The sequence below is a fragment of the Ambystoma mexicanum genome, chromosome 3q, assembly GCF_040938575.1.
Source record: "Ambystoma mexicanum isolate Mex_15411 chromosome 3q, UKY_AmexF1_1, whole genome shotgun sequence".
Classification (NCBI taxonomy): Eukaryota; Metazoa; Chordata; class Amphibia; order Caudata; family Ambystomatidae; genus Ambystoma; species Ambystoma mexicanum.
The window spans coordinates 331,466,573-331,481,698 of record NC_090926.1 but is presented as its reverse complement, the minus strand read 5'-3'; the positions used below and the strand labels follow the sequence as shown (position 1 = coordinate 331,481,698).

General features: G+C 44.5%; 1 protein-coding gene across 1 annotated transcript in view; it reads right to left on the bottom strand.

The window, feature by feature from the left end:
* CLINT1 (clathrin interactor 1) overlaps window positions 1-15,126 on the bottom strand; it is a 780,718-nt gene that overhangs the window by 570,836 nt on the left and 194,756 nt on the right. The window contains exon 5 of the mRNA XM_069653921.1: window positions 1,286-1,450. Coding sequence (XP_069510022.1) covers window positions 1,286-1,450 — 165 coding nt within the window. The remainder of the gene's footprint in view (window positions 1-1,285; window positions 1,451-15,126) is intronic.

Here is a 15,126-nt window from a genome sequence, read left to right as displayed (position 1 = left end):
TAGGAGAAATGTGTCAATTAGAAAGTACTACTTCTGGTATAAAAAAACCATCAAGCCAATCTTACATTTATCCAGGGCCCAAGAAAATTTCTTCTTGTAGACCACCCCCTGTAAGACCAGCCAGCAAGCATCAGAGATACAAGCATAATCTTTCCAGATGCCTGGACCATAATATATTTCATGCTTGTAAAGTATGAAATTCCAGAGTATTTCATAGCGCAAGAGCATCTTATTAGTCATCTTTTGACATGACTTAACCTAAATGAAGAGACCATCCAGACGAGCAGGATAGATGGATACAAGGCCTCATCAAGCAAATCGTTGTCTACAAGGTAGAGCATTCTCCATGCCAGAAAAGATAAAAAGGTGCAAGTCTTGCACCGTGGCTTTACTGTGATAAGGAGTACTGTACAGACACTAAGGGAATGTTCGTATTACATTATTCCCAGGAGCACAGTGTGAATGCCTACATTGTACACCCTAGGAAAAAGCTTTTCTCTTACATGAACAGTTGTTACACATGATTGAATGTCTGTTTTACATCAACCGTGGAGTGCAGTGACATTGGTATGCTGGAATACACCGATTTACCATGAGCGCAGCTTTGTGCACAGTCTAAATACAGAAGGCGTGTCTGACCTGGAGCATGGAGGGCTGAGAGGTCCCCAGAAATGGATTTCTCTGTGACCCCTTTTAGGCAGTTTGGCTTACAGAAGGCCACAGCTAAATGGATTGAGATTGGGGCCATCAGGAAGATGGGATTCACTGGTCCAGCAGGAACGATTGCAAGGTTTGCCAATGAAACAATGCCACTGTCCCAGGTTCAAATGAAAATGAGTGTCACTCATCAGGTTTGCCCTCTGAATGTTTAACAATCCTGTATTAAAAACTAGATGAACTAAACGTAGTGCAAAAGCAATGCAAAAGAAGCTCAAGGATCATTTCACCTATTCCATGAGTATTTAAGTGGTTGAACTAGCAGGTCTCACAAAGCACGGCAATCACAAAATGTGACCAGCTATTTGGACTCATGTATATCCTCCAGGTGGTAAGTCAATCAGCACAAACTGACATCACTTCAAAAGGTGTGCTTGCCGTATTTAACCATTCAAATGATCAGAGTGGTCAACATCCACTTAGCAATAAGAGGATGAGGTCCCCACAACCCATAAAATGGGTGGCTCAGAGGATGCTCTGCACCCTCTCCTTGCAGATGCCCCAGAAGCAGAATCACCACATGCCGAGTATTCTTCTGACCTCCCTGTCCAACACACACAGTACTCACTGTATCTGAACCCCCCAACGCTGTCTGAGGACACCCCTATGTATTTGTCTTTGTTCTTTTTGGCCTTTTTCCTCTCTTCCCGCAATCTGTCATCGTCTTGGGCAAATTCAACCATTTCCTTGACCTTTTGACGAATGTTCACTCCCTGGTCCTTGCCACCTTCATCTGTAAAGGAAAAGAAAAACAATTAGGTTGTGGAAGAAATCAACAGATGATCCAGCCAGTCATAATCAGCGACAATATATAAACATTTAAACAATCCAGGCACAATAAACATTCTGCAGAGAAGAAATCCCCTAGAACACCAAACCATCTTCATATAAAGAAATCACCTCAAGGGAATGAAAGGGGTAGGTGCTAGCATTGTATAGCTAGGTTGTGAAAAGGGTTTTTTCCAGAATTAAAAACAGGAGGTTACACTCAAGCGTTTCCATAATGAATCTATGAATCTGTTCTACTGACAAGAAGTTGCCACCGCAGTCAAACAAACCTTAAAAGATTTAGATCTTGCAGCCAAAACTAGCAATGCTAGTCAGTGTACCTGGAGAGGTAACCAATCGGCAGAGCATGTTAACTGTATTGAAAAATGCAAAGCTAGAGTTCAATTCTGAAATGGTGCAGCATTGAATAACCTCAACTGATTAAGGTTTCACATACAAATTAGGACTGGCTTTGTCTGGAAAAGTACAAAGTGGAGGAATTAAATACTACCGAGATGCTACCTTTGAGCAACAGTTTGAACTTGGAATTCTTCACAAAAACTGCAGCTAGGAATCACACTGGTGGTATTCTGGTAACTGGTATACAGCAGCAAAAAGGAAAAACTGCTAGTCTGCAACAAGAGTTTTCAGATCTTTGAGCTAGAAGATGCTGAAGACGCATTTTAATTCCAACTTTAGACTTCTTTTAGTAACTGTAGCCAGCTCAGGTCCCCAATCATATTGAACCTGTGATAATATTCCCTTGTCCACAAAGCTCAATCTTAGATTTGATATAGAGCAGGACACTACTTTTTTTCTGAAAATGGGAAGAGGAGGTGGTTCTGTGATCTTAAAGGTATGCAAGTACGAGAATTATTTTTACATTTAAATAGCCTTTCCCTCTTTGGCATGAGATCTTTAAAAAGGCATGAAACACTAACACCGGTTAATGATAAAATCATCCAGAAAAAAAAAACAAATGTGGTTTGACCCTGCTGGAGAAGAGCACCTTAGTTGGAGTCCAAAGCCAAATGCTTACATAAGAAATGTATCAATCTCCATTTAGACGCTTTGAAAATAGCTCGATTATTAGCCAAGAATCCGGCAGGTTAGGGCATTTTCTCTAGATAAAGTAAATCCAGCCAAACCTGATGCAGGGGCAATAAACAGCTAATAAATGTAATGTGTACAGGACCAAAATATTTTGGCGATGACTTGCTCGGAGACATGATTTACCATAAAAGACACATATGCCACAAAAGTCTTACCATCCAAGATTGGGATGAATTAGAAAGAAAGGGACATGAATGATTAAAGTGGAAGTCTGAACCAACAGTAGCTAACTCTGTGGCATCAAAACATCTACATTAAAGAAAGAAAAAAAGAGGATGGGATGTCACTATTGCCATGTACCAGAAGCAAGGTCTGTCTGTCTGTCTGTGTGTGCGTGCGTGTGTGTCTCTGTGTGTGCGTGCGTGTCTCTGTGTGTGCGTGCGTGTCTGTGTGTGCGTGCGTGTCTCTGTGTGTGCGTGCGTGTCTCTGTGTGTGCCTGTGTGTCTCTGTGTGTGCCTGTGTGTCTCTGTGTGTGCCTGTGTGTCTCTGTGTGTGCCTGTGTGTCTCTGTGTGTGTGTGTGTGTGTCTCTGTGTGTGCGTCTCTGTGTGTGCGTGCGTCTGTGTGTGCGTCTCTGTGTGTGTGTGTGTGTCTCTGTGTGTGTGTCTCTGTGTGTGTGTCTCTGTGTGTGTGTCTCTGTGTGTGTGTCTCTGTGTGTGTGTGTCTCTGTGTGTGTGTGTCTCTGTGTGTGTGTGTCTCTGTGTGTGTGTGTCTCTGTGTGTGTGTCTCTGTGTGTGTGTGTCTCTGTGTGTGTGTGTGTCTCTGTGTGTGTGTCTCTGTGTGTGTGTCTCTGTGTGTGTGTCTCTGTGTGTCCATGGGTTTTCAATAGGTTAGTCCAATCTCACTGATAAATGTGAAAGTAGTCAATTTTCACACAAGGAACAGGAGACTAGTAAAAAGGTACAGATAACATGCAGTAAAGTGAAATAAAAGATTGTTCAAGCAGTATGTACAGAAAACGAAGTACTCCGTTAAAAAACAGAATAGATATAAAAATAAAGGTGTCTAAAAGGGACCCAACAATACTTTAAATCAAAAGGTAACAGCTGCAATATTCACAACATTATCTTAACAATTACTTGTTTAATGTGGGGAAATGTATTTCAAACTAGTGAAAACAAAAAGGTCAAGTGGTATAAAGCAAGTACATTTCTTCAAACGTCCAACTAAAGTCACTGGACAGATTTCAAAATCGTTTTATTTATTTCAAAGGTTAAACAAAATTTGAAACGTTTCTCTGAAGGATCCAATGGGACAAAGCAACAATCAAGTCACAGTTATTGTGACACCATAGGCAAATACAGGTTTGCAACAGACAAAGGCATCCATCCAGCTGGGCAGTCAGGAGGACTCCACTGAAGAGACAAATCTATGCTACATACCACAATTAAGAGGGATGGCTGCACAGAGGCGACCACAAGTCCTATTAAAAAAACATCGGTCAAGGGATCACACAAAAAATGGAACACAGCCATTAGGGCAGTTTTTATGCAGATCTCTGTTGAGTAATCAACAACCACGGACCTTAATGGAGGTCTAACATGCAACATAAAAGGGAAGCCAAACCTATTTTATATTTAGTAGCAGGGTTTGAAATTAAGATTTCATGAGCAGTAGCCAAACCAGCTCCTGGGTGTCACAAGTAGACATGACCTACTGGTGCGAAATCAGGAGCGAGTACACAAATCACTGCAAACCTAACTTCAAAAGGAGACACACATTTTAACCTTTCGTCCATTATGTATTACAATAAAATGTGTCCTAATTCCTCTTTATTATCATTCTCAAATACTCAAGGTTAATAGGACATATGTTTGTAAGATACCAGTTGGCTTGGGGGTTCAAAAGTAGCCTAAAGTTAGTGGTGGTTTCAAACTAACCAGGCTCTAGTAGGATGGAAGCAGGAGCTAAATGACTCCCAGCTCGTAGCAATTTCAAACCCTGTGGTAGGTCCTAGACCAGGTGGTCAGAACCCCAGCACACATAAGAGTAGGAAAAAAGGGAACCAGTCATTTTAGCCAGCAGGGAAAATGGTCTTAAAAGAGCCCCAAGGTCAACACAAATAATCCACATTAATTCTAGCCCCCTAGGTCAAAGTATTAACATAATCTAAATGCACAAATGTTGATCAATAACAAGGCTAGAAGAAGGAAAAGCATACTTGCACAGTATAATGTTTCCACACAATAATCAGGATACGCATTATCAACAAGTACCAGTACAGTTAAAATCCCAAGACAAATAGTCACATTTACTAAAAATAGTTGTAGCAAGCCCTCACACACAGGTACATGAAAGAGTAGGCTTTTAAATATTTAATAAAACTTCCAGATAGATGGTAAAATCTAGTTCTTGGCTTAGAACTCCCAAAACTCCTGCAAAAGGCCAAAGGCAGCTATGTACCCCCGAAGGCTCTTTATAACACCTTGAGGACCGATAGAAAGTCCCAGAGTTGGGGTAAAGTCAATAGACCAGATTAGTGTATGAGGAAATGGAAGTTATGGCAGTTTTAACCCACAGATGCAGATTCAGTCACAAACAACCTTAGGGAGGACCAGAGTAGATCTCAATGAAGAGATCCAGAGGTTTACAAAAGCAAGACCCTCATGTAAGTCAATAGGAAACACACACACTACTCACAGCTGCAGTTTCGGCAAAATGGCTCAGCACGACGAAACAACGCAGATAAGTTCCAAATTATTTTTCTTTCCTAGATGCATTTTACAGAATTCAGGGCACACAGGCTTGCGACCATCCTCCACTGAAGACCCCCCACGAAGGAAAAGAAGAACAAACAGTCGTCACACGACAATGCACTTCAAGCCAGGAGTGAAGAATAAGTATGTGGCAAGGCGAGGGAGCCAGTGAAGATTCCAGTGGGTCAGAGGACAAAGGGTGGCAGCCCACAGAAAAGGATCCCAGCTCAGGGATAACATCTAGGAGGACCTTAGCCTGCAGAAATCACTGGGCCCATTTGGCTTTAAGAGAGGGCTGAACCCCACACTTGACAGATCATCCAACGGCTTCGAAAGGTGTAAGAAGGAGTAAGGAGGACACATTTGGACCCGGGCTCAAGGTACAGTCTACCTTACATCTTCCGCCAGTGAAGTAAAGCTAGGTGTTCCAAGAGGGAAGCAAGATCCGTCCCCTAAACATCTCCCAGGGAACAGAGGGAGATACCGGGCTCAGAGGACCCGTCCAGCAGCTCCAGAACCAGTACCCAGCCAGCACGCAGCATACCCTGCTAGGTGCTGCCAGTAAGCCTCCTAGGTGGGAAGTGCCGGAGAGTCTCTGAACAAAGGACCAGGACGTTGCCTGTAGTCACTCTCCTGAGCTTTGGGCCATCTGCCTTGAAAGGGCACAAGCCTTGCGAAAAAGCTAGGAGGAGTTCCACACCAGCATCATTCAGTGTCCATCTTTTAAGGACATTTGAGACAGTCGAATCCTTAAACCGCATCCGGCTGCACCACTGACTGTTGTCGCGCCGCAGTCACCAGAGCCGTCCGAAAACGACTCAACCAGCATTCCAGATCCATCAACCAGCACAGATATAACGATTATTGGCCCAGAGCCACCGCGCCGGCCAGCCTGCAAAAGTCATCCGGCCTTGCTTGCCGCCTGGCACCCGCAGCTGTTTCCCGCCACCAACTCCGTCCCAAGAGATGTGAAGCGCCATGGAACCGCTTCGATGCTGTCGAGCACCAATAACTTTCAGCACCAGGTACATTGTGGTTCTAGTCCCATGGTCCTTTCTCCGAAGGCCCCTAGAGACAGTTATGACCCTTTGCACCCTTAGTGCTGGAACCGAATAACCTTGAACAGTAAGACCGATTACTTTACAGACTACAGACTACCCATTCAGTATCTAAAGTGCATCTCTTCCCCTCGTGAAACTGTCTTCTGTGTTGCTTCAAAGAGTGGGTTGTATTTTGTAGTGTGCTAGAACTGTCAGTTGTAGAAATAATAAAGTAGATATTTGTATAGAACCTTGACTGGACAGTCCCTTTTATCATTGGGTAATAATTGTATTTTCGCTGTGTTGCAAATAAGCAATGATCCACGACTGCAGAGATAAACCTGCCATTCCGTTCACGTTACCAAAAAAATTGGATAAGGAGGTTTATAATTGACTCGTATTCCAATCTGTTCAGCTCCCTTCTGGTGTACTAGAGGTGTGGGACAGATTGATGGTTTAGAAACCGATATTCATCCCTGGACCACTGGTGCCCCGATGTTGATTCATCACAGAGCTTTAGAGGCGACCCAACACCATATACCTTAAGTCACTAATAGATGCAATGACATGTGAATATCAGAAGATACCTCGGTCCACCAAAATTAGGACAGTAATGGAGAAAAAAAAACAGAAAAAGCAAAATGTTGAGGAGCCCTAGAATTCCCTAACAAAGGAATTTGAATTCTATCTTAACATTAACTACAGCGCAAGAGGCCCAGTTCAGAAAGACTGATGACAGGATGGAGGTTCAAGAACCCAGGGTAGACTACTTAAGGAAGGTTGCTGAGAAACCATAAAGGGAAATGGTGCAGGCGTCAGTTTTGGCATTAGGATAAGATCTTGCCAAGTGTTGGTTTTCGATATCTAGATCACAGACACGGCAGGCACATCCAAATCCACAGTGATGGACTTCCTCGCAAGTGGCTTGAACGTCAAAGAAGATAAAAATGCTGAAAAGTCTTCAGGTGATGCTTGCAAAGGGCCAAAAGGTGATGAGGAGGGGACAAGGTCCCGGATGAGGCAAAAGGCTCAGTCCAACGACTAAGAGCAGTAGTAGGGCCATGGGACAGGAGGTTACTTGAAGTTGTTGGCACATAGGGCAAGCAACATGCAACGTCAAGTCTGGTCCATGTACAGGAGCGCTTTCTCAGGATAAGCAAACTCTGTACCAGAAGATTCAGGGGAGCCCCCAGCAAGCTGCAGAGGGCAGCGAGTCGATAATACCCACTGGTTCAAGTGAGAGGAATCGCCTACAAGACGATTCCTCTGGTCCAAGAGGGACAGAGCTTTGCCTTAAGGAGGAAATAGTCAGCCACATACCAGTCTGCGGAGTCCTCCGTATCCCACAAGGATCTCTTGGCTTCAGTAGGATCAAATCCAGTGGCCAACTAAAAGATAGCTCTAAATTCTCATTGAACACACTAGGGTGTACACCAGCCTGCCAATCACTGGCTGTGCAAAATTGAAACAATCCAAACCTGGAGGTTGTCAACTTATATCTGGCACACCCCTATCAAGCTAAAACTGGACCTAGTTCATTTTGCCTTTTTTATAGGATCTGTGCAGAGCCTGTGAAAGGTAATGAACATATAGGGTCATTCCTGTCCACACACTCCAGTACTAACACCAGCAACAATGGTGGTACAAAGAGCAGGGCTTAAAACAAATGGGGCCGCCATTTTGCCTACTGCACAGCACAAGGGTGTGGGGGGAACCTTGAAGAAAAATTAGGCACGTTAGGTCCCATCATGTAAAGCTTTTTTTTTTTAAATGTGAAATAACTGCCTATAGCCTGTCCTAAACACATTGCCTAGTTGAGTGAGCTTACCCAGCAACAAGAAAAATGAATAAGAAATGAACTAGTGTTAAGAGACATTTAAAAGAACCACCTACTCAAAAGAAATTTAGGAAAGCCAGAAACAATACAAGGGGGATCTCAAGGTGAAGCTAAATAAGTAATGAAAATGGAAATCTTGCCAAACACTTGGCAATGGTGGATTATATGTTCTTGTTGATTTAGGTCAAAAGTCGTAAAATGGGACTCTGAGGGAGCATGGTGGGTTTTCATATCAATCCTGAGTAATTTCTCAATTTTTCCCTGATGAGTCTTAATCCAGGACTCAGCAGAGACACAAATGCTGTTGGTGTGCACCTTAAAGACCCTATGTCTATGGGGGTCAGAATACACAGAGCACCCTGCTTCATCTTGTGGGAGTAGTCCCAACTGGTTGGTGGCATATTACCCAATGATATTCAAGGTTTAAGATTAATTAGATCCATTTGCAATCTAACCTCCCATGCAGTTGTGCTCTCCATTGGCAATTCTGGTAGTTCTCTTCATCAATAAAATACAAAACCTTTATGGAATCAGGGTAGAATCTCCATTCCAGGAAGAATCGTTTTAGGTCTTAATCATCCACATAATCTGCCCATGTGTAATCATACCAATATCAATACCCCCCCCCCTCTTTCGGAGTGAACATTGCCGTTCTAGGGCTCAACACAAAACTACACTAAACAAAGCAGTCCTGTTGCCTATTTCTTTTGACCAGACAATGTGAATTAAATGGTAAAGCACAGCAACTCATTACCCCAAAAATACTTGTGTTATTAAAACAAACGGTTCACAGCATATATCAGCCCCCATTGTTGCTTCCCATATAACCAATAGTGTTCATGGATCCCCTACTCCAAGAAGAATATTTGGGTTCCATATCCAAAAGTTAAGCATTCGTATTCCTCTAGTCAAGCATCGAACATCCTATTGGGAAAAAAACTCCTCCTGTCTCAGATTAGATCGCCATCAGTTGATTCCCTTTCCGGGATTGTTTTCATTAGTTCTGCTTTCTCAGCATCCCAGAATATATCCAAGTTATTCTAAGTTTGCCAGGTCGCAGTTACCCTGCTTTCACCCCACGATATAAAAACGATTTCTTGATTGCATTCAGTCTTCTCCTTTTATCCACCGTTACAGGTGGCAAATCTAGCAAAAGCAAATAATATGTTGCTGAAACACACAGAACCTTTTGTAGAAGCCGCTTTTAGCATTCTCTCCCTGTCTTGAGCATGGGCAAATTTGACAATAAATGTTGGGCTTCACACCAATCATGGAGGTTTGCCAGGTCTAGAAGCCTTGATTCTATAACATCCGTCAACAAAAACAGGGTCTTTCTCTGCTTCCAGACCAAGCACCACTGGAATCCAGGAGGAAGTGAATGTAATCGGGTCATCCCTTTTATACCGGAAAGCAGGCCGATAATCCTAAACTGCTTTGCTCGGAACATGTTTCAAAGATATTCAAACTTGTTCTGCAAGGATCTGTTCTCCATAATAGTTGTTTCCAGTTCTTTTCCCAAACGTTCTACTACTGGGGCAAGGTGGGAACACGTTGTTCCAGCTTTGGAGGAAGGATCTGCAGTTTATAGTTATCCACCTTTTCAATAAATTGGTCAAACTTGTAAAAAAAAGGCCATTTGGTCCTTTCCCTCTGTTATATCGCCCTTTTGTGTGTACTGTGCCTACCAATTGTCACAAAAATGTTACTTGTTGAAATTAGGGTCCTTATCGGCCGCCTTCGACCTGGTCAACCACGACATCCTCTGCAAACATCTATCCTCAGCAGCCAAATTTTCAGATAACGCCAACGCATGGATCCATTCCTTCCTTAACAACAGATCCATGAGAGTCTTCGCACCCACAGCCTCTGCCATCCCATCCCCAGTCACTTGCGGTGTCCCCCAGGGCTCCTGCGTCTCCCCCACTCTATACAATGTATTCACGAAACCCCTCTTTGACATACTGGACCGCTTGGGTGTCATCTACACCAACTACGCAGATGACACCCAAATACTGATCCCTTTAACAGGCGACTACTCCACTGACCTCACTGCTCTCAACAACATTTATTCCATTATCCAAGAATGGATGGCCAAGCATGGCCTATGCCTTAATGACGACAAGACCGCGCTTCTTCTCCTAGGTTCCCAACCCAGACTTAATAAACTCGACAAACTCTATCAAGCATTCACTATAGACCGCAATAACATCACCGTCTCTAACAGCGTCAAAACCCTAGGAATCTACCTCGACTCCTCCCTCACACTGACAAGACAGATCAATTCCATCTCATCAGCCACTGCTTACACTTGTAAACTTATCAACGCCAGCAGACCTTACCTCTCACCATCCAACTGCATCACCTTAGCCAGAGCGCTAGTCCTTTCCAAAGTTGACTACTGCAATGCGCTATACTTGGGAACCAGTCAGAAAAACATCAACAAACTACAAGTCATACAAAACAACGCCTTGCGAGCAGCCCTGAACATACCCAAACAAGAACACATCTCGGACGCCAGACGCACCTGCCATTGGCTATCCATACCACAAAGAATTGAATACAAAACCATCTCACTCACACACAAATGCCTAGCTAACCAAGCACCCAGATACCTATCCGACAACCTCAAGCACCACACCCCAGCGCGCCCTACCAGATCAGCTCAAACACACTGCTTAAATATCCCAAGATTTAAGCTCCAAAAAGCAGGTAGCTCCAGCTTCCCCGTGCTTGCCTCCAAACTTTGGAACTCACTTCCACTCGAGCTGAGATCAGAACCGTCCTTTCACAGATTTAGACACAACACCAAAACTTGGCTTCTATCCAAAGAAACTGCCTAGCCCTACCGCACTAGCATGCACCAAGACTGTAAATTTGTAAATATGTAATCGATTTGTACATTTCTGCTGCATTATTCTTGTTGTATTCATTATTCTTGTTGTATTCATCGCAAGCGCCCGGATGCCCTAGGGCCAGGCGGCGCTATACAAATAATAAACTAAACTAAACTTAATCCCATTAGCTACTTTTGCAATGGGAAAGGCATTGGTAATCAAATGCTTTGCATAGAGGATTGATAGCATTTCAGTCCAATACACCTTAGTGTCCGGGTTTCATGGGTACTCGTGTCTGCTCTTAAGGCCTGGACCTGCCCCTGTCCTTGCGAAGATTGTATAGAGTTACACTTAAAGAAGTCTGCCACGGTATAGAAATAAAGGGAGGGGGTATAGAAATAAAGGGAGGGGAGACTAAGTCAGCCGGATCCTATTGATCGGTGGGGGTTAGAGGAGCCGCCACGCCCGCCTTGTCTGGGTCACCCCAGGTTCAGGGGTACGAGCCTTGCAGAGGCCCTGAATTGCAGCCTGCTGGCGATTGTAGGACCCGCCCATCTAACGCCCGGTTGCTACAGGATTCAATTTCCTTTACAGCTCATGTCACTACAACCCTTGTTTGTTCTCCCAAGGTCACGCTCCAGTTCTAGTGGTCTACCACTCATTGGCTAGGCCATCCAGCTTCCTTCCCTCTAGTGCTACACTGTTGACACGCTGTGGAGACTGAAGGCATCATGAAGCAAGAGACAGACAAAAGACCTAAAGTTCAAAATAAAATCTTATTAAATCAAATGTCAGGATGGAAGAAGGCCTAACTTGCCCTTTGCTAAGGTGGGATTTCCCTGCCTGAACGAAACTAAGGAAAATCTGAGTCAAAGAGTTCAACAAAGTCGGTCTGTGTCCAAAACCTACTTGGCCTCACAACTAAAGCTAAAGAATGTTTAGGGATGTCAATAATAAAAGAAATAGCGTTCAACTTAAAGTTCTGAGCTTCTTCCAGCTCCCCTTCCCCAATAAAAGTTACACAAAATTCTCAGGATTACCTTTCTCAAGTTCACTGTGATGCAGTTTCAAACACTCCTCGGGGTTCCCTTCCCCAGGTTTCAAGCAACACAGTTCAAAATCAAAAAGTGTCTTGAGGCTCCATCCTCAAGACAACGTGTGCAATTTTAAGCCTCAGGGTTCCCTTCCCCAAGACTTTAGCTTTGCCACTTGTACTTGTTTCAGTCTTTTCAAAATGTTTTAACAAAGCTGCAGGTCGACCCGCTTTCTGGCCTGCCTCACCAGTTCATTAGAGTGCTCTTCATTAATTTCATTTCACAATGTCCTTGGTTTTCAGCATTCAGGGCTCACTGGTCTAGACGCAGTTGTTCGACAGCACAGTCCACCCATCACATGTCATGCAACCAGGATCGCTGGGCTCTCCAACCACACGTTTCTTCAGCATTTACCCCTGTGTACCAAGTCACATTCACCTAGTTCCTCTATCAGCTTCTTGGCTTTTATGTACAGATTTACACTCCTCTGGCTTTTCCTTGTCAGCCTCTTGGCTCTGCCATCACGTCACACAACTCTTGCCAGTCTTTGGCCCTGCTGCAATGCATTCACTCATAAGTGTTCACTTTGAGGGGGGCGGGGCGTTTCTCACACCGCATTTTTCACAATGTCCTCTATTTTTTTGGCCCCTAAAGTTTTATTCCATTCAGTAGCTAACCTGCTAAACTTTAGGGTCACATTCAATAGGCATTCATGTTGCTTAATGTAAAGTTTCTGTTCAATTTGTTATTCAATATGGATTTAGTTTGCTTAATTTTAAGTTTCCATTCAATTCGGTATTCAATATGCATGTGTTTTGCCTACATTCGAGGACCGTTGCATATTTGAGATCCGCTAGGAGCGCCCCGGTGTTAAAGCGCCTTCCCCGACACGTAACGTCTCTCTGCCTCTCCTTTTCTGAGCTCCACTCGCCTGCCTGGTGTTTCCCTCTGCACACCGGCAATTCGGGCTGTCTCGCAGCTCGTGCTGCCCTCTCTGTCATGGAGGATCCCAGAGCTGCGGCAAGTCCACGGGCCACTTGCTCTGGGCCTGCAAGTCCTCTACGATATATCCCTGCGTCCTGGCTCCTTCTCCAGTCCCAACACAGCTGCCCCCTCTCAATCCAGGTCCCCTGTTGGTTTCTCCCACACAGGATTCCTGTTCCTTCTCTCGGCACCTCTGGTCTCCCTTTACACACCTGCAACCCCCGACAGGCTGCAGGTGTGGATGTCTAATTAGGCTTGCCTGGCCATAATTAAAATGGACATGCCTGACTCTCAAAGCACTTTGTAGGCATCTTCCTCGTCCCAGTACTAAAGTGGTGAAATGGTGTGTTCAGTCACTTTTTCCTAGTACTGTCAAGTGTCACATGTGGGGAAACGAGGAGAACAGCTTTATAGGAACCCATAAAGGTCGGGGAATGGTTAGGTTGGCCCTAAACAGGAAAAGGGGATGCCATCTCTCTCCTGTGGGCACCCCACTCACAATCCCCAAAGACCCTCCACCCGGGTGACCCTCCCTCGCTTTCTCACCCCCAGGGTCGGGATCCAAGAGAGATGAGAGACGGCCTTTCCCTGGCCACCTGAGCAAAGGATAGAGGCGAAGGAGTGAAAATACCCTCCGGTTTCTCAGAAAACCCACAGAAGTTCGGTCCAGCAATCTCCCAGCTGCTACCATCTGCTTGCACACTGCATGCAAAGTATATCAGAGTTTTCAATTCTAGACAGTTGCCCTAGGTCTATGTAGCACCTTCTTCCTTTCCTCACATAGTGCTCCTCCCCCATAGAATACAGCAGAGTCCAATGAAAAAAATGTGTCCCAGCTGTGCAGTCTGTTCCAGCTCAATAGATGTCATGGTTCCCTGCTACCAGGGCTTTGCAGGGGGCCCAATACACCATCTGCCACTAAGCAGAGCAGAAGTCTAGTTCTCGCAGCCTCAGTGACCTTTCAACATGGCGCCTCATATGCGGGAAACGGCCAAGGCTCTGGATGACATGCATTACTTGCCGTAAAAGCGCTTCTGATTATTGTATCTGCTTTGATTCACATGCTGTGCATATAGTCCGACATCAAGTGGTAACCGCAGAGTATTGCATCTTGTCTTTCGAGAATCGAAAGGAGACGTCGACATGGGCGTGCCTATAACACTATCCCTAAATGATGTGTAGTGTACCCAAAATCCCTCCCACGTCGTGGTCCCTCTGATTGTATTTTTTCTGCCGTGAGGCAGCCTATGACTATCGTGAGTGAGTACAGAAAAGAGAGAAAGTAGTAAGACGTCTATGTTCCTTCCATCCGAGCGGGGAGGAAGGGTGGGCGCATGTGAATCTAAGCAGATACAATCATCAGAAATGCTTTTACGGTAAGTAATGCATGGCTTCAGATGCTTGTTAATCTGCTTAGAATCACATGCTGCGATTAGACTAGAGAGCAGTACCCGGAGTTGGAGGTGGGTTGTGAGAAGGAACAGTATTGAAAAGATGTCCTAGTACTGCTTGTCCCACCTGAGAATCAGACCTAGAATGAGTGTCTAGGCAATAGTGTTTTGTAAAGGTGTGTACAGAACTCCGGGTTGCCGCTTTGCAAATGGACTCTAAGGGAACATTTGCAATGAATGCTATGGAAGCCCAGAATGCGCTGTAGGCTTGAAGGGCAGTTCTCTCTTAGCAAGAGTGTAACAGAGTGTGATGCATTTGACAATCCACCTTGAGATTGCTGATTTAGAGACAGGATCCCCTTCTCTACCAACTGCCACTGAAACAAAGAAATTGGTTCGTCTTGCTCAGTGGTTTATTTCTGTCCAGGTAAAACATGACTGCCCTACGGACATGTAGGCTTCTTTTGGCCATGTGGGTAGGGTTCTGGAAGAAAGTAGGCAGTTCTATTGATTGGTTCACATGAAATTTGGAGATAGATTTAGGCGCAAATCTAGAGTGAGTGCACAGAACCACCTTATCTCTTAACTGTAACGAAAGGGTCTAGAATTGAGAGGGCATGTAGTTCACAAACCTTTCTAATAGAAGTGATAGCCACTAGGAAGGCTGTCTTCTAGGTAAGACCCTTGAGACTTGCTTTATGCATAGGTACAAAT